This window comes from Gymnoscopelus braueri, assembly GCF_963280865.1.
Source record: "Gymnoscopelus braueri genome assembly, chromosome: 11".
Lineage (NCBI taxonomy): Eukaryota > Metazoa > Chordata > Actinopteri > Myctophiformes > Myctophidae > Gymnoscopelus > Gymnoscopelus braueri.
In genome coordinates this window covers 32,654,383-32,675,300 of record NC_137613.1, presented here as the reverse complement: position 1 = coordinate 32,675,300, position 20,918 = coordinate 32,654,383, and the positions used below count along the sequence as shown (strand labels likewise).

At 44.1% G+C, this 20,918-nt stretch overlaps 1 protein-coding gene across 1 annotated transcript in view; it reads left to right on the top strand.

Annotated features, from left to right (window-relative positions):
• Window positions 1-20,918, top strand: part of dlgap3 (discs, large homolog-associated protein 3) — a gene marked incomplete at both ends in the record, with an annotated part of 43,291 nt that overhangs the window by 9,072 nt on the left and 13,301 nt on the right. The window contains 2 exon segments of the mRNA XM_080442647.1: window positions 13,667-13,887; window positions 13,889-14,962. Coding sequence (XP_080298773.1) covers window positions 13,667-13,887; window positions 13,889-14,962 — 1,295 coding nt within the window.

Sequence of the window (20,918 nt, the reverse complement as noted above, 5' to 3'; positions counted from 1 at the left end):
AAAAGTGGAAGAGCCAATAAGCGTCTGTGAATCACAGGGCCCTGAGCGTAGACACTGATTGGCTCGTCCACTTATTTGGTTTCTGCAAAATGCCCACCCAGGGCCAGACCGGTCTGCAGAAAACACATGGTAATGTGAATTCATGTGACTGGGATGGTTTACCTGGCTCGAACATGCTCTCCCTCCCTGAAGGAGTTGCTAGTGTCCGCCTCTGCCGGCTTCCACCCACGAAAACGTCCAATTGTGTTAGTTGGAGGGGTGCCCGGCCAAGCCGTAGGCACAGCGCAGACACTGTGCAGGAATCGAACTCCAGTCTCCTCAGTGGTGTGGGCAGTAGGGTTGGGCAATACGTATATCGATATTGTATCGATATCATGCTATCGACACTTTTTGAACTAATGACCATATTTTCTAAGTTTATAAAAAATGAAAAACATGATAAAAAACATGACATGGGGCATTATTTTAAGAATGTGACGATATTAGACGTTCTGTGATTTTGAATATGGTAATATTGTGATATGGCATGAAGTGTGTCTTTTCCTGGTTTGAATCACTCAAGCCCTATATGTGAACAAAGCTGATCTAAGCCCACATGTTGCAATGCAACGCGTTGTAAGCTTGTAAATCAGCGTTTTAAATAGTTTCCCCCAAATATTAAGCATTTTAAAGAAATAAATAAATAAGAAATATTATCATCATAATACAATATTATGTTGTCACAAAACACAACTGTGTCACAAAACACAACTGTGAATGCACCGCGTGACCCGTTTTCATTTAACATGTAATCCCTGCTGTCCAATACACACATTATTCAGCCTCCCGTTGGTTTCAGCAGGTGCATAAACAGTCATGGGCGGTTCATGCTGTGGTGTGTGTGTGTGTGTGGTGTGTGTGTGTGTGTGTGTGTGTGTGCGGTGTGCGTGTGTGTGCGTGTGTGTGTGTGCGTGTCTGTGTGTGCATGTGTGTGTGTGTGTGTGTGTGTGTGTGTGCGTGTGTGTGTGTGCGCGTGCATGCATGCATGTGCCTCGAGGCAACCTGGTGGCACATACATCAGTATAACCAGCAGGATGAGGGGCTGCGACTTAGAGGGTCGCCAGCTCTATGCTTACCTTGACAAAAGTGAGTGTGTATGTATGCCTGTGAGAGCACACATGCACACACACAAACACACACACACACACACACACACACACAACACACACACACACACACACACACACACACACACACACACACACACACTTCTTTTCACTCTTGCTGTCACTTCTCGCCAGGACACAGCTGCGCCCCTGCTGCCGAGAGTGACAAGATGCCTCTCAGAATAACCATGATTACTGTGTGCGACAGCCTTTTTGCATGTATACGTGCGTGCGTGCGTGCGGTGCGTGCGTTGCGTGCGTGCGTGTGTGAGTTGCCCTCTTCCCACTCATTAACACCTCCTTTGCAGTCAGTATAAGCACAATGGAATAGATGACACCGTGTTGGCTTTTTCACGACGCTCAGATCTGCTCCCGTTTAGTGGAGATGAATTGGTCACACTTTAAGAAGACAATCGTTTTCTTTAGCACCTCAATGTGTTTATGTTGTTATTAAGTGTCAGCCATCTGTTCAATGTTACTGTTCGGCAAAACGCACACAGTGCTATTAACATTTTTACCTTTTGGCATTATCCAAAAAGGTTTGTTTGGGATTGCAATGTGAGCTTGTAGAATATTTTCGCAGAATGTTGTTTTATTTTTACAAACAATTTACAATTACAATTTAGGTATTTAGCAGACGCTCTTATCCAGAGCGACTTACAATAAGCATAGCATCAATCTTTTTGTAAATAATCGGCATCGGCCATTTTCTTTTTTGAGTACCGACAAACCAAAAATTTACAGATGTCAATAAATCTGTAATGATTTCTCAACATCGTCATTTCTATGTCCATGCGCAAGTGCACAGGTTCATAACTTGTAGATTTGTTAGTTTGTGGGAGAAAACTGCAAGTATGGGCAGTTCTGCTTGTTGTTTTTAGTTATGTGTGTTACTGTTTCACATTATTACTGTTTTGTTAGATGCCAAATTCTTTTTTAAAGATACTCTTTTTCGATCGACCATCTCTAAATATCGGCCGCTGAAAAGCCATAATCGGTTGATCACTAATTGAAACTATAGGATACCAGGTATACATGAACCTAGAATCTGTTTATAACATGCTATTTAAATTACGTTCTTAACATTGGCATATGTATGCCCATTATGACAGAATAAAGGACGATATGTGTGTAAGTGCTTAAATGAACACTCAGGGTTTTGCTGTGCACACACACAATGCAAATTGTGCACAATCCAAGCGTACATTTTGCATACTCTTGAGTTGGACAACATCAACACACAAATGCACGATACTGATGATAATCTCTTTGCTGTGGTAACATGATCATTGGCCAATCAATGCTATTGATCTGATTTGACAGCGATGCATAAATATCTCTCTCGTTCTCTGCCTCCCTTCGCTTCCCTTCTAATCTGCCGCCACTCAAAACCCATGTGAGATTTATGCAAATACGCTCTACATGTAGTAACCTAGTTCACCAACTACGTAACCTAGCAACACTGGAGGAAGCTGGTTTTGAGTGTGTGTGTGTGTGTGTGTGTGTGTGTGTGTGTGTGTGTGTGTGTGTGTGTGTGTGTGTGTGTGTGTGTGTGTGTGTGTGTGTGTGTGTGTGTGTGTGTGTGTGCGTGCGTGCGTGCGTGCGTGCGTGCGTGCGTGCGTGCGTGCGTACGTGTGTGTACTGCTGTAATTGTAAGGACTAAATGTCCTATTGTACAATTTAAGACATTTCCTGTTCCTCACAAGAAGAGAACTGGTGGTTTCGTGGTGAAACATATTTTGGGGGAGTTAGGCTTAAATTAGGAAAGATTCAGGTTGGGGTTATGGATCATATTTAGAGGCATTTAGAGGTTAGGTTCAGGGGTTGGAGTTATGCCGGCTTCATACTTAATTGCATGCCATGTCACGTACCCAAAATAGCAGATCTATAAGCTCACAATGCATCTAGTACTACATTTCTTTACTTAAAGGAGAATTTTGGACTAAGGTTTTCTTACCTTTTCTATGACGTTATGATATCTTAGGATGAATGGTACAGTAGAACATTTTCATAACTCCATCCCGGGTCCACCACAGCTTAAAACGTGAATGGTACAATAGAACATTTTCTTCATAGGCCTTGCGTTAGATCACATATTTTAATAGCTTTTTTTTTTTTTTATTCTTTTTGAGATCTGACGTTCATAGTGACAGAACACTATGCAACCAAAAAATAATTTAAAAAAATCCCCAAGTCTCGCTAGACGAGATTGAAATCTCGAGATTTCAATCTCGTCTAGCGAGACTTGGGGATTTTTTTTTGAAAATTAAAAAAATAAAATAAAATACAATAAAAAAATAAAATAAAATAAATGTCGGAAAAATAATCGGAAAAACACGGCCCCCTCACGCATTAGGAGGGCAGGGTGAGTCACCAGAACCAAGGACGGGTGTTTTCGACGAATCTAACATGGTTAAAATGGAGTTTGAAGTTACAATGGGTTTGTATAGGAAGGCGGTGTGTCTGATAAAATGAATATGAAATATATAAATACTGAATCGAGCAACTTAAAAACTGTCTGGGGGGCTGACAAAGGCCTGAGTAGATGATAAAATGACCAAAAGTTTTTTTGAAAGTGAAATATCCCTTTAACAAGTAAATGTATCAATACTGCAATATAGAAGTACTCTGTTATGTAAAAGTAAAGTAAAAGTCAGAAATTCAAAATGTACTTGAGTAAAAGTACAAAAGTATTGGCATCAAAATGTACTTAAAGTAACAAAAGTAAAAGTACTCATTATACAGAACGTCCCATTTCATTTTTTTTAAATGTATTAGAATCTTTTGAAAATAGCAGATCGGTTATTTTCAAATGGGCAGAATAGGGCTGAAGTGGTTATTGTATGTTTTGTAATCTAAATCAAAATCTACAAAGTAACTTGTGACTTAAGTTTTTAAATAATTGTAGTGTAGTAAAAGTACAATATTTGCCTCTGAGATGAACGAGTAAAGTAAAAAAGACCTCAAAATTGTACTTAAGTACAGTACTTGAGTAAATTTACTAAGTTACTTTATACCACTGCCGTTTGGCAGCGTGTCTCCATCTGTCTGTCTGTTTGTGTAACATTTGCATCTATGAGCAGTCGGCCACAGCTGAGCTCTTTCGCAATATCCATTTGGGGTCATTTGGAGGAGGTCTTTAGGCAAGCTCTCTCCCAACGCTCAACAGATCGCAGATCGCCAGGAAGCTGCCAGAACATCCAAATAGATACTGGTAACGTTCTGAAACAGAAGTAGCCCTATCCTTCTTGCTGCATGTTGTTAAGATACTGCTTTTAACCCATTCAATTCCGGGGACGCATTTCTTTCATTTTAAGATTTCTCTGGCTATTTCTTCTTAATTTGGCTATTTTTCAAAAATAGCAGACATACAAGCTCATAGCGCGGCACCGAGTGCCGCGCTATGAGCTTGTAGATCTGCTATTTTTGAAAAATAGTGAAAGTTGGTGCAAATCTTCGAATATATACTTTTTAAAGCGAACGTTTGTAAAATATTCTTTTTCCAGGGACCCCCAGAAGCAAAGATTTGAGTTACAAATGTTCGCTTTAAAAAACGTATTTTCAAAGATTTGCACAAATCTTTACGATTTTTCAAAAATAGCAGATCTACAAGCTCATAGTGTGGCACTCGGTACCGCGCTATGAGCTTGTATATCTTCTATTTTCGAAAAGCCAAAGTATAAAATAATGGTTATAGCTAAAATCTAAAATGACACAGATGCATTCCTGGATTGAATGGAATAATACTTGGCTTGCTCAATGCACTTTACCCACGTCCACGTGTCGCTAAATTGCTCTGCGCCTCACTTTTGTATGGCTGAAGCGCTCTCCATTGTTCTGAAGCGGTTTTGTCATCGTTCACTGTTCTTGTGTCAGATGTAATATAGCGGCTGTAGCTAAAGTCTGTCTCTCTCTCTTTTTCTCTGGCACTGTGTCGCAGAGCGATAGTCATGGTTATCAGTGATGAATTATTGTGAAATAGCGGTGTCAGGGAAATACACTGGGGTTCAGGGTCAGACACGATCCATGACTGAGAGAGAAATGCTCAAACAGAAGACATTCTTGACCGTGCGTGCGTGCGTGCGTGCGTGCGTGCGTGCGTGCGTGCGTGCGTGCGTGCGTGCGTGCGTGCGTGCGTGCGTGCGTGCGTGCGTGCGACTTGTTGACCTGGGGATTGGTTTTCTACTTTGAGCTGTGATTTCGGTTTGAGCTCAGATCTCCTGTGTTCACACCCTGTGTCTCAAAATACTTGAGAGGAAGGGAGAACAGCAGGTGATACACAGAGAGAGAGACAGAGAGAGGGAGTGTGTGTGTGTGTGTGTGTGTGTGTGTGTGTGTGTGTGTGTGTGTGTGTGTGTGTGTGTGTGTGTGTGTGTGTGTGTGTGTGTGTGTGTGTGTGTGTGTGTGTGTGTGTGTGTGTGCGCGCCTGCGGTGCATGCATTTGTGTGATGGGACACAAAGTAGGCAAGGATCTGATAGCAACCATACACACACTGGGAGTGGGGAGTTTCAAACAATAATGATTTCAAACTTTTTTCTTATCAGTGCAAGATGAATGGGTTCTATTTCAGCATGCTAACTTTCCAGTAAGAGAAAGACTGTAGTCTCTAATAACTTGGAATACTCAACGATGATACCATTGGTAGGCAGGTTTCGGAACTGTCCATAGACCACCAATGAGACGCAGAGGGAGTAGACGGAAATTATGCCATTTTATAATGAACATTAGTGAGGATCAATTATATGAAGATATGGCTGAAAATGGATGAAGTGCTCGTTTAAGCATTGCAGCTTTAAACATAGTGTATGTGTCTGAATAGAGGAGAGTGTTCCGTCACGTGTATGAAGGCTTCATGACAAACTCTTCCAACATAGTTGTATTCTGTAATTCCCTTTGATCTCTTGAGTTGAGTTTATTGAGTGTATTAGGATCCCCATTAGCAGATGCAAAACATCAACTAATCTTACTGGGTGGGCTCCACACATAACATAAAAAACATGTCAACAGATAAGACACTTCTGTTTGCCTTTCTACTAATATCCACAGCTCTCTGTCCCTTTCTTTCTCTTTTCCCAAGGTAAAAGCACAAGCAAGCAGCACTCTGCTAAGCACTGTTGATATTTTCCTACTCATTAAGTAGTTGGAAACCCTCTTAGGCTTTTTTTCAGCAGTTAAAAGGTTTAGTACAGTTTCATGCTCAATATTTGCATTCATGGAGATTGCTATAGCAACATTTGCTGTGATTCTGTTGATGTGAGTTGGTAAAGGAGGAGGGTGAGGAAAAACAGGAATATTAGAGGACAAGACATACAGAAAATGACTTATTTCATGTGTATATTATGTACAGTGTATGTATGTATGTATGTATGTATGTATGTATGTATGTATGTATGTATGTATGTATGTATGTATGTATGTATGTATGTATGTATGTATGTATGTATGTATGTATGTATGTATGTATGTGTATATTTCAATATGTATTTATGAAAACTGGTGAATTATGCATTTCAAAAATGCATTCTCACATTATGTACTAATTTTAGCCACTTGAAATATATATTCACCCACAGGCTCTGAAACATTCACATCTTTCACAGACAACATTCACATCAAAGGTGGGAGAATTTGAAGTGTCAAACTATCCGAATATCATTATATTCGCCGTCATATAGAACAGGGTATTTATGTACACTGTTCTCCTTTTTTAAAGTGCTTACGTATGTGCAATGGAAGACGGAATTAGTTTCTGCAGACAAACCTCAGGACAAAATCACAATATGTGCAGACTATTTCATTGAAAATCTGACTCAGAATCTTCTCAGAAGATAAGTAATAATGTTTTAACAAGTGAAAACACAAACATACATGTAATTACTCAAGTTTGAACAGAACAATATTGTGTTTTGGTTTATGCTCCTTGTTGACGCTCAAAAATTGAGCCGAGGATTGAAAGACGCGTCAACAGATTTTGACGTGCCCAATTGACGCCATTTCTTGAGGTGAGCGTCTGATTTTTTATATGACAGGGCCTTTAAGAGTCTATCCATAGTTTTGGGCAATGTCTTTTTGTTTAGATTTTTGCTGTATGGGCATGGGTTGTGGGAAAGAAGCAGATATGGGTGAGAGATGAGGAAAGAGAGCAAAGAGCAAGAGCAAAGGAGAAAGGAAAGGGGAGGAAAAGGAGAAAAAGAAAGCAAGGGCAAGGAAGGGGGGAGGGGACAGGGAAGGGGAAGGAAGGGCGAGGAAGGGAAGGCCCTCAAGGCACTCTTCAATTTCTTCCCTTATGATGAGATTGTATTTCCCTGGTGCTGTGGCCGCCATCATCCATTCTACCTCTCTCTGTCTCTACCTTTTCCGTGCCCCCCACCCCTCTGTTCAAACCTCACATTCTCTCTCTGCCCTTCCCAAGAAAACCTCTGCTGTCTGGCACTTTTAGCAGCACCACTTTTCACAGTGTGTGTGTGTGTGTGTGTGTGTGTGTGTGTGTGTGTGTGTGTGTGTGTGTGTGTGTGTGTAGAGAGATGCCCCCTCAGCCAGCTGGCCCTGGAACTCCGGGCACAAACACAAACAGAGCCACGAGATAGAAAACCCATTGGACTAAACCAAATTATAAAACAGCAAAAGGAAAACTACCTGACACACTGGAAAGAAGCAACACAAAAGCAGAGTAAACTAGAATGCTATCTGGCCCTAAACAGAGAATACGCAGTGGCAGAATACCTGAGCACCGTGACTGACCCAAAACAAAGAAAAATCTTAACTAGGTACAGACTCAGTGAGCACAGTCTTGCGATCGAGAAAGGTCGTCACAGGCAGACCTGTATCCCGAGAGAAGACAGACTATGCACCCACTGCACACAAAATGAAGTGGAAACCGAGCTACACTTCCTAACCGTCTGTCCATTGTACCAAGACATCAGAGACACATACTTCCCACAGATTACAACCACACACAGAGATTTTGGAAACATGACCAATGACAAAAAACTCCCATATCTGCTGGGCGAAGTATAACAATGTGCAAACACAGCAGCAAGATTCGTGAGTTGCTGTGATAGGAAAAGGATATCAAACGGAACACAACCACCCTAAAGACTAATCATTGGGTATATTCCGGCACTATAACTGCACCCAGTGATCTTGGTACATAGAAATTGATCTATTGAAGATTCTGACTTTCAAATGTACATATTTTTGTTTTGATTGTATTGCTGTATTGTTGTATTATGCTTTCTGCTTTGGCAATGTAAACGTATGTTTTCTCATGCCAATAAAGCCCTTTGAATTGAAAATTGTGTGTGTGTGTGTGTGTGTGTGTGTGCGGGCATACATATGTGCAAATGTACCTGTTTGCGCCAACACATCACTCTGAACAACCCCCCCCCCCCTCTTTCCTCCATAGTCCCCATCCAAAATAGATAAACCCCTTCACCACTCTGCAGGCCCGTTGCATTTTTTAAAACCTGCGTATTATCAGCCTTCCGCCTTTCCATTTTCACTCACATCTGCCAGTGGCGTACACAGAGCTGCAGCACGGCACCGCCCTGCTCGTATTTCTGCAGGTTGTCTTTCGCGGCTTATCCTTGAAACGTACCATCTTTCCCATCAACCCCGATTCTCTCTGGATCTTGATGAGTTTTGCTACGCCAGTCACCCTGCAGCGATGGGAGGGTGTATGTATGGTATGTGTGTGTGTGCATCTGTTCGTGTGCGTTTATCAACGAGAGCGCACAAGAAAAAGAGAGCACAATATATCATTCATGGCTGGAAAAAGCTAGTGGAGCAAATGAACATGCCCCTGCCAGACTTTCTGTCTTGTCTGCTGTCTTTCCATGCGTGTTTGTCCGTCTTATAGTAAGTACAGTCAAATAGTATGCAAATCTCTGTATTTTCATTTCATGTATTACATTTCTCTATTGTCCAGCCCATGTTCCATAGCTCCAGCATTTAATGGTGTCTTTCTAGCCATTGTTCTCTGCACATACAGTATGGAAGGCTCACAGACGAATGGCAACTGCTGCCATTGTTTGACTTCTGCCCATTAAGGTTCTGTGCAAGCCGGTTAACCTGCTGGTATTCTTAATTGAGTCAACATATCTGCCCCCTGCCACACAGCGAGCGGGTTCCATTGTGCCCACAGAGGCTGAATATAGCTGACGCTCTCGCACACAATACCCAGCGTCTGACAATGCAGCACCCGATTTCTAATGTAAGCCGAATGGGACAGCTTGCCACATCTGCTACTGTCTCTCGCTAATGTCTAGTGGTGAATAGGCCCTATTTAAACTCGTTAGCAATTTTAGACAAGCAGTCTGTATCTTTGACACAGTCACCCTAAACTTTAGTTGTGCCGGCACCAACCGTGACCTTTCACCTGGCCTTGCAGGCCCTTTTGGCGTGTGACTCATGGGACAGGTGGGATCGGGCAGAACCAGCGTGGGACCAGGCAGAATCAGCTGTTGGGAAAGTGGGTCAGAGGAGCTGGCATGGCTGCATGAATATTTAAAGAGCAACAGCTCCGGATCAAAGCTTGTGTAAACATCAATTTGACTACGAGCTGTATGCAGCAAAATCTAGAGTGTTTATTTAACCCTGTGAGCGTAGAAATGGACCTGCCATAGTCCACTTCTACTTCTACTTCTACTTCTACTTCTACTTCTACTTCTTCTCGAGTTAAATACCGTAAACACTTTCACTCTGTAGCCGATGCCGACGGTATGTCGTACAGTAGTTAAGCACCACACCACCTCCCCATAGACAACTGCCTGTATGTCTGTGCATGGCTGCTTTAGGGTAAGAGAGAGAGAGAGAGAGAGAGAGAGAGAGAGAGAGAGAGAGAGAGAGAGAGAGAGAGAGAGAAAGAGAGAGAGAGGGGGGGGGAGAAAAAGAGAGAGAGCTAATGGACAGGATGAATAAAACAAAAGAATTGAATGGCAATAGTGAGGCACAGTGCAGAAAGAGATACATTTGAATAAATCCAGGTACTGAAAAATGGAATAAATAGTATGCATGAACAGTCACAGGGTCGTGTTTGGAGCATGTTTTTGGCCTCCGGAAGAGAGTGAGTCACACAATAGTGCCACAATAATAACCACCTCCATTATCCATCCAGGCAAGGGAACAGTGGAGGAGGGGGTTTGGTGCACCAATAACCCTTTACAAATGGATGACGAGAGGTGGGGGTCAAAGAAGTACAGAATGTGTGAGAATATTGCATTTTTTTCATAAATGAATGCCCTAGTTTATCTTCTTGTGACAGTGTTGTACGAAAGTATTGAAAATAACTGATCTACAAGCTCACAACCGCATCGCAATGCAACGCAATGTGTGCTTGTAAATCGGCTATTTTCACCTACAATGACATGCCCAGGTTGCAGTGCCTAGGTTTTATAAACATTTAACCAAATAAAAAGTTAGTACAAGAGCTTGTGACTAAATAATAACTACATTGGATCTATTAGAACACACTTTCTTTTGTTTCCGACAGTGACAATATCAATATTACTGACAGGCAGTGAGACCTAGAGATTCAACATGCTGGAGGCAACTGGGAGAAGAATATGAAGGAACTGCTTTTAATGCTCTTATAGGAGGTAATAATAACCTACCTGACAGTTACGGAGAGGAGAGGAGGGATGGAGAGACATGACGGGAAGACTGAGTTAAGTAGGTCAAGTGCAGAGACTCAGGAGAAGAGGAGATGTGCATAGAAAGAGGCATGGAGAGAGGGAGTGACTGAGAGCAAAAGAAAAGAAATATGATGTGTTGTAGCTTTTTCTCTTTCTAACCTTTTGTACTTGTCTGTTGTTACTTGAGGCAGTGTGTGTGTGTGTGTGTGTGTGTGTGTGTGTGTGTGTGTGTGTGTGTGTGTGTGTGTGTGTGTGTGTGTGTGTGTGTGTGTGTGTGTGTGTGTGTGTGTGTGTGTGTGTGTGTGTGTGTGTGTCTTTGTGTGTTTGAGTGGCACTGTGACTGACAGCTGCTAACGATCAGTCAGCTGCAGAGACAAAAACATCATAATAAACGGAACATGGTAATGTAGCCCTTTAGGCCGAGTAGAGCTACTTACTTTTATGTTTATTCACAGACACGGACACATTCACACACGGCTGCTTAACACAGTGGTTCTCAACCTGTGGGTTGGGACCCCCCAGATGACAATTTAAGGACTTTTAAGACGGTTTAATACCTCAAAAAAGAAAAGAAAAGAAAAAGACCATTACTGCATCAAAAGTAATCAACAAATCTTACTATAAAAACGTTTCAATTCTTTTTTTTTTAAATACCCGATCTACAAGCTCATAATGGATCGCAACGCAAGGCGATGTGAGCTTGTAGATCTGCTATTTTCACTATTTATCTGTGGAACCGAGTCAAACTAAATGTTATGCCTCAACTCCTACAATTCCAAGTGCTTGTCAGGGTGGAGGGTCCCCAGCTCAAATATGATTATTTTTGGGGGTCGTGGCCTGAAAAGCTGGAGAACCACTGGCTTAACACACACACGTACGTGCACGCACACGCACACGCACACGCACACGCACACGCCCACTTACTTGCTTGCTTAAGGTTGTCCATCGTGTCCAATTATGACAATCCTGTCAAAAGTCTTTAACTCTTTGACTGCGGACGACGCGATAACTCGTCAAGTGCTACTTTGTCCAGTTGGCCGTCGGCGCGTTCGACGCGCTGGATGCGCGTTCATTGTTTAATCTCTGATTGCGCTATGCTGCTTAATATTCAATGTTATTTTCGAGTTCCACTTACTTCACCCACATCTGCATCCGGTTTCATGACCTGGATTCCGTTTCCGGTTTTTGATTTTTTTCCCCGGTCATTTTCGTCCAAAATAGGTAAACAAACGGTTTTTCACACGGTATAACAGACAAACGGACAGGTTCTCTTCTATAATCTATGGTCTGGGTGACGATCAGTCATCGCCGTCGTGTATCACATCGTAATTTTGGCCGATCAGACAATCTGGGACTACGTCACATCCGTTTTCATGTTTTTCCCTGTCTAATCTCCCAAGAAGGGTGACAGTGACCCAACGACCTGATCAAGCTGTCATGTGCTGCTCTCTAGTGGCGGATTTGTGCTGTGCCTTTAAATTATGTGTCTTTAAATAATTTTCATGAAAAAAATTCAAAATATAAAAATAAAAAAACACGAAAATTGCTGGCACTGGGGGAGTACTTTATGAAAATACTCTGGCAGTCAAAGAGTTAAGAATCATTTAATTTTCATTTTAATTATTATTATAGATTATTATAGGGGTAAATGTCAGGGGCAAGTGGCTATGTAAGTACACAATATAATTTCAGTTAATTTTCTAAAGTCTGGTTTACATTTGAATTTTTTTCATGCCTAGTTTCAGTTTTTAGTTTAGTTTTAGTTAACCACACACATACGGTACATCGTTATTCAGAAACGGGCACTCTACCCAGGTGCCAAGGCTAGGATGCTCATTTCAAGAGCCTTGTCGTCACAGCTACATCCAATTACATGGCTGGATGTGTGTGCACCATGGGCGGTGGGCTGCCATTCAGCCAATCAAGGAGAACAGGCCACGCTCTGTTAGATAATTATCACAGCAGCTGTCACTTTTCTTTCATCTCTGGGTGAATGCCAAGGCCCCACATGAGGACTGCTCCAAAACCAGCTAACCAAACAACATCCATACTGTATTCATGATACTGTTCATAAACAGCTTGCTTTAGTTGAATGCTCATAATGTAATGTAGCACATGCAATGAGACCGATGCCAGCGGAGGCACAGGTAATCGATACATTCTGAGTTTTACTCTAATGTAAATTGTCTGCGTAGAAGCAGATGAAAAAATACTTCTGAGCGAGATCTGTCGTAAGTGATGATGAGTGAAAAAAGTGAAGGTTAATAAACCCCATAGCTGAACAGAGAGAGAGAGAGAGAGAGAGAGAGAGAGAGAGAGAGAGAGAGAGAGAGAGAGAGAGAGAGAGAGAGAGAGAGAGAGAGAGAGAGAGAGAGAGAGAGAGAGAGAGAGAGAGAGAGAGAGAGAGAGAGAGAGAGAGAGAGAGAGAGAGAGAGAGAGAGAGAGCGGTTGTTGCTGTTCAGATGGATCACAGGTTTTGAGATAAATGGGAAGATGAGAGCCGTCTCTGTTGCAGGATAAATGCACACAGCCTAATGTAACTCTTGAGTGTGTACAATTGGTCTGTTTTTACACTCTGAGTTGGATTTTACTGTGTGCATACCATTTGTGTTTGAGGGTATAAAATGTAAAAGAAAAGAAAGTACATCCAATAAATATGTTAATCAGATGGGTGAAAAAGTATTGTGCTTGCTTTCAATTTCATTGTTGCCACTTGACAACACAGCAGCTACATTTTATTAGATCAATCTATTGCTTTTCTTCTTTCTTTCACAGATGTATTGAATTTTGCAATGTCATTCATTCCTTTCATGTTGTCCCTCAGATCACACCAACACATACACTGCAAGTTATGCTAACTTTCTTTTGTGTGTGTGTGTACCCCACAGGTGAGTACGGCGTAGCCCTGTCACGCCAACAGCGCCCCCTTTCGGCCCGGACGGCCCACCACGCCCCGGCGCCCGTGAAAGGATACCATGTCAGCCGCAGTCTGTCCCAGCACTCGTCTGGCGGTGGCGGTGGGGGCCCCTGCCACTGCATGCCCGAGGACGGCGATCCCGCCTCGGGTCGAGAATATTACCAGGGTCACAACGACGGGGGTCACTACTACCCCCCCCGGGGGTCCGGCTGACGCTCTGGCCTTGGAGAGACACCACTCGCACTCGCACGGCCATTCTGGAGGGGGCACGTTCCCTCGCTCCCACCCCAGCCAGCATCCGCCCCTGCAGTCGTACGACTCGTGCGAGGAGTGCCTGTCCTCGGGCCAGGGGGGCAAGATGCACCACCAGCACCGCATCCCCCCCAACCTGATAGACCAGTTGGAGAAGCAGGCGCCCTTTCATCCGGACGGCTTCCACACTCTGCAGTACCAGCGCACGGCCAGCGGGGGCACCGAGCAGCGCAGCGAGAGCCCGTCGCGCATCCGACACCTGGTCCACTCGGTGCAGCGACTCTTCGCCAAGTCCCACTCCCTGGAGGCCCCGTCGAAACGGGAGTACAACGGCACGAGAGGCGGGGACTACCGCGGCGAGAGAGGAGGAGGAGGCGGCCACAGGAGCGGAGGGGAGGACGGAGGGGGGCACCACTCGGGGCACCAGTCTCGCTCGGCTCGCAGGAACAAATCACGCGAGCGCAGCAAGAGCGGCGACTCGAGGCACGAGTCGGGCAGGCGCCACCGGAGCCGCACGGCCGGCTGGTGGAGCTCGGACGACAACCTGGACAGTGACAGCAGCTTCCTGGTGGGCGGGAGGCGTGGATACCCTAGCGGACATGAGAGTCTGGACGCCGCCATACAGGAGCTGACCATGAAGAAGCCCAAGGAGCGAGGCGGCGCGCCGGGGCCCGGGGACTGTCTGGCCTGCACCAGCATGGCCCTGGCAGGAACCGAGGGGGGAGGACATCAGGGACACCAGGGGGGAGGACATCAGGGACATCAGGGACACCAGGGACAACAGGGACACCAGCAGGGACACCAGCAGGGACACCAGCAGGGACACCACGGACACTCCCTGAAGAGAAGCACGTGGTCGGCCATGACGGTGAGCCAGGCGAGGGAGGTGTACCCTTCCGGCAGAGGAGGAGGAGGTGGAGGAGGTGGGGGAGGAGGAGGAGGCGGAGGAGGCTACGACAAGGCGCTGGTGCCTCTGGACAATAAAATGAAGGAGAGGACCTTCCATTACCTGCAGGTGTGTGTACTTGTGTGTGTGTGTGTGTGTGTGTGTGTGTGTGTGTGTGTGTGTGTGTGTGTGTGTGTGTGTGTGTGTGTGTGCGTGTGCGTGTGTGTGCATGCGTGCACGTGTGCGTGTGTGGTGGATGAGTGGGTGGATGCACCTGTGTGTGTGTGTGTGTGTGTGTGTGTGTGTGTGTGTGTGTGTGTGTGTGTGTGTGTGTGTGTGTGTGTGTGTGTGTGTGTGTGTGTGTGTGTGTGTGTGTGTGTGTGTGTGTGTGTGTGTGTGTGTGTGTGTGTGTGTGTGTGTGTGTTGAGCCGCAGAGTACATTCTAGGCCGGGAGGATTCTTCATATATATTATGATTACTGTGCGATGGAGGTCGTAGAGTGTTTTGCTCAGTGCATGCTGTGCTACTGCAATAACAAAATAAGTACAAAAGATGCACAGTAAGCGAGGATGAGAGCGCATATGATTCACTGCAAATTTGTGTTGCACAGTAATCGGGTACTGAAAAAATACTGCGGTTCTCGTTTTTGTATAGTTAAAAAAATGTGCTACATTTCTATGAAGCGAATGACTGTGATCAGAGTAATAGGGATATGTATCTCCTTCACAGTGTCTCCGGCTCTTCGGCGGGGATTGATTGATTGATTGAATACTTTGTTAGTCAGAAATGTAAACAGCACGTGGTACCGTCAGACATTAGCCCTGGGGACTTGTGTCCATTGTGGTCCTATGCATTCAATTCATCAACATGGCATAAAGAAATGTACACAATAATACACGTCATCAACAAATACAAAACACTGCATGTACAAACGAGAAAAAGGAAAAATGGCGGCAGTGAATGACACCTCCTATACTGTAGGTCTGATAGATGTTTTTTTGGGCCAATTTTGAAAGAAATCAGTGATACACATATCCTTTAATGGATGGTGTCAGGGCATTCCACATTTTGGTGGCAGAGTAGTAGAATGAGAATCTTCCCATGTTTGTTCTACATTTGGGTGGTACCAGATCATGGTCGCTCCCTCTAGTGTTGTGGCTGTGGGTGTCACTCACTTTGGAGAAGTAGTTAGTTAGTAGTTAGGTATTGAGGGCACTGTCCCTTTGATCTTAAATACCAATCCCATGGTTATTTGCTTAACCCTGTCTGAGCCATCCCAAACTAGCAAAGTGTGTTGGAATTAGGTGGGTCGTGGCCTGCGTGCATTATGCCCTCGCGGTGCCGGTGAAGCGGCATAACGCATAGATTGGGAGAAACATTTTAAATGGAAAAAAAGAAACAAAGTAAAGAAATAGGGATCTGTCTCTTAAAGAACAGCACTAACGTCCATAATGTTGCACTAGTGCAACAAAGTCTGAACTACAATAAAGATGTCGACTCATCTAGTGTCCAACCCAATCCACCACCTACAGTACTTCAAATATCTTTGTTAGCAGCAGGTGTCATATCTTAGCCTGGTAAACCCTCCCTCCGGAAATCTCAATTCTATTTGATTCCTGGAGTGAGTCTGGCCTGATCCGCCATTCTGCAATATTGGCTGTGCTGGAGTTGGGCGGGAGTAATACCGTTGACTGACAACCCCTTCAGCCAATGATAATTTTTCCCCTTCAGCCAATCAGCAGTTCACCAGTCTTAATGTGACGCGACGGGACTTTTGAGACAGCCATACCCAAAATGGGTTGCCTTATTCGGATAGAATGGTGTCACTGCCCGCCCCTACCGGTTCTCTAAATTTTTATTTTTAAATAGGCTTTGTCATGATTAATTGACCACATATATGAAGTTAAACAACTAAATTCTATCCAAACGATATCTTATAAGTAAATTCCGTGCCTCAAAATAGAAGTTAGAGAGCTTTTTGAAGTAAAAAAATAGCGGAGAATTGGCCGCACAAGAAAAAGATGGCTGCCGTTCGTGTTTTGGGCTCACTCGAACTCGCCACCTGATTGGCCAACGTAAGCTGTCAATCACAGAACAATGAGCGACGACGCTGATAGGCGCGGCCGTTTGGCATACACAGCCAATATTGCAGAGAGGCGGTTCATGCCAGACTCACTCCAGGAATCAAATAGAATTGAGATTTCCGGAGGGAGGGTTTACCAGGCTAGTCATATCTGACACCAGGCTGTAAAGCTGGCAGCATACTCCAAACGCAGTCAAACTTTTTCGGCTTGCTGAAGCAAACAAAGTTCTCTAAGGACGAGAGTGTTTTAAACTCACTGCGGCTCCACTCTGAATTCTGAACGTTAGACCCCGCCCACTGTATACAGTGCTGTAATGGTGATTTTTAGCACAGATCTTTGCTGCTTGTTTATATCAACCTCTGACGTGCTTTGACATAATTTGCTCTCAGAGATTTCATCATTTCTGGTGCCAGACACGGTGTGTGCCATGTCTCTCCATGAATTAATTGCTGTGTAGCTGTGTTTCCAGTCGCTCAGAGAGGGATTATAGAGGTTTATTTCATAACCGCCTCAGCCAACTTTTCTTCAAAACTGTTGAGATTGAGGTAATGACTGCCTTTCCATGAGACACCTACACCTCGGGTATCATGGTCAGTATCATTGTCAGTATCATGTTAGTATCATGGTCGTATCGTGGTCAGTTCCGTGGTCAGTATCATGTTAGTATCATGGTCAGTATCATGTCAGTATCATGTCAGTATCATGGTCAGTATCATGTCAGTATCATGGTCAGTATCCTGGTCAGTATCATGGTCAGTATCATGGTCAGTATCCTGGTCAGTATCATGGTCAGTATCATGGTCAGTATCATTGTCAGTATCATATTGTCAGTATCATGTCAGTATCATGGTCCGTATCATGTCAGTATCATTGTCAGTGTCCCTCGTAAAAGAGATATTGATCTCAATAGGATTTCACCTGTATAAATAAAGGTTAAATAAAAAGGTTCCTTCAGGGACCGTTTTTTTTTTTTTTTTAGAAAGGTATCGTGTCTCAAAAAAAGGTAATTTGTATTGAAACACAGGTATTGAAGTATTGTGAAAACATGGCGCCTTATCGGTTTCATCTGAACACAGCACACCTGTTAGATACTAAGTGTGAGGCAAAAAGAGCTGGACACCTGGAGATTATTAAACATCTCTTTCAACAGTCTTTATCTCTCCCTCCCCTCCCCTCGTCTCTCTCTTTCTCTCTCTCTCTCCCTCTCTCACTTTCTCTCTCTTTGTCTCTCTCTCCAACAGACTCACTTCATCTTCACCTTCGCCCTTGCTCTCATTTTGTATACATGAATTCTCTAAAGTGGAAAGCTAACGGCTGTTTCGGTGTACTTGCACAGGAAGATGAGAAGCAGCGCACAAACGCGTGTTGACTCATGAACACACTCACAAAACACGCGGTCACCTGGACATAATGTGACGCATGCAAAACACGCATATGGAATATTATAGATCCAATTCACACATACACATGCACGCACACGTGCACACAGACACTCACACACAGACACACACAGGCTCGTGCATAATACACACAGATACACTGACACAGGCACACACACACACACACACACAAACACACAGACACACGCACACGCACACACGCACACACACACACGCACACACGCACACACACACACACACACACACACACACACACACACACACACACACACACACACACACACACACACACACACACACACACACACACACACAGAGAGATGTACTCATGGCCCCAAGCTGTGCTGTCATTGAACTGGCATGTGGGCTGTTTCTCTGGAAACAGCAGGTAGCCACAGGAGACCCTCGTGTTTTCTCCAGCACTCATCAGTTCAACACAGCTGAGCTTTACTGATAGGTACAGTAGGAGAGAGAGAGAGAGAGAGAGAGAGAGAGAGAGAGAGAGAGAGAGAGAGAGAAAGAGGCGACAGGGGAGGGGGAGAGAGAAGGAGAGAACAGGGAGAGACTGAGACTGAGAATGAGAGAGAGAAAAAAGTTTAGAGGTTTAGAGAGAGGGGGCAGGGGACACAGAAAGAGGAAGTGGGTAATAAGGGAGGATCAGAAAAAATAATGTATATACATTATTTCATCTCATACTGATACTTGTGGGGACATTATTTCATCTCATACTGGTACTTGTGGGGACATTATTTCATCTCATACTGATACTTGTGGGGACATTATTTCATCTCATACTGATACTTGTGGGTACATTATTTCATCTCATACTGGTACTTGTGGGGACATTATTTCATCTCACACTGATACTTGTGGGGACATTATTTCATCTTATACTGGTACTTGTGGGGACATTATTTCATCTTATACTGGTACTTGTGGGGACATTATTTCATCTTATACTGGTACTTGTGGGGACATTATTTCATCTTATACTGGTACTTGTGGGGACATTATTTCATCTTATACTGGTACTTGTGGGGACATTATTTCATCTTATACTGGTACTTGTGGGGACATTATTTCATCTTATACTGGTACTTGTGGGGACATTATTTCATCTCACACTGGTAGGCCTACTTGTGGGGACATTATTTCATCTTATACTGGTACTTGTGGGGACATTATTTCATCTCATACTGGTACTCGTGGGCACAGTATTTAAGGAATCAGCGAGCCATGCTGAGACGATGCTGGAGTCAGACAGCTGCAGAGTGACATGGCTCCACAGAGCCTGAGGTAGAGATCACTTCAGTGGGAGTGCTTGTGGTTGGACACGCACGCACGCACGCACGCACGCAGGCAGGCAAATCTTCCACCTGCAGGCACAGAACACGTTTTAGTGGTAATATTGTAAATTGAGTTAGAGCCAGCAAGAACCACGCCATGATGAATCTTCATCACACATGTACTGATGGTAAGATATGACGCCAGACCTAGACGAGACATGTCTCCGTTTCTAAAACAGAAGTCTGTTTAAAGGGATTCTGTCTCATGGTTTCAACCGTAGACGGATTCAGGCCACACATAAATATGGAAGTGAAGACATTGAGTTTGAGTGAAATCACAGGTCTGGATTAGTGTGGTCAAAGATGTGAGTATTTTCCCCCTCTTGAGTCAACACAATCAGAGTGCGGGCACAAAACTCAACACTCTCCACTTCTCCACTCTCTAAGCCTCTCCCACTCTCTCCTTTCCTTTCCTTTCCTTTCATCTCCTCTTCTCTTCTCTCCTCTCCTCTTCTCTCCTCCTGTACTCTCTTTCTCTCTGTTAAGGAATGATAAAAAAAAGAGAATAGGTATAGTGAGTGTGAAGTACAGTAAAGGAAGGAAGAAAGAGAGAGATAGAGGGGGAAAGAGTGAGATATAAAGGCATAGCCTACAGTTAGCAAAGAAATAAGGCTTGGGGGTAGATATGAGATAAAGGATATGGCTGCAGAGAGAGGAGAGACAACGAAGGAAACAGACACAGAGATAAGATAGAGGAAGGCCATGGGGAGACAAGGCTGAGTCATCTCTTTTAAGTTATGACCTTTAAAAATGCAGTCAGCTGGACAGCACCCCTGCAGCCGCGCATGTGTGTGTGTGTGTGTGTGTGTGTGTGTGTGTGTGTGTGTGTGTGTGTGTGTGTGTGTGTGTGTGTGTGTGTGTGTGTGTGTGTGTGTGTGTGTGTGTGTGTGTGTGTGTGTGTGTGTGTGTGTGTGTGTGTGTGTGTGTGTGTGCGTGCGTGCGTGCGTGCGTGCGTGCGTGCGTGCGTGTCTGTGTCTGTGTGTGTGTGTGTGTATAGATGTGTGGGAGATTGGACTTCACAGCCTTTTGGAGAGCCGCTGCACGGCTAGAACGTTCTTTCAGTTAAAGGAGCACACTGCTGTCAATACATGTCATTGACACTTTGTCCATTATATCGTACATAAACAGACCATTTTCCCATTAATCTCGTTATTTTTTAGATTTCACATTTGTTCATAGCTTCTGCAAAGTCATGTTAGTCAATGTTAGTAAACTTGGCTGATTAATTGAGTCAATGTTGGCTCATTTCGTTCAT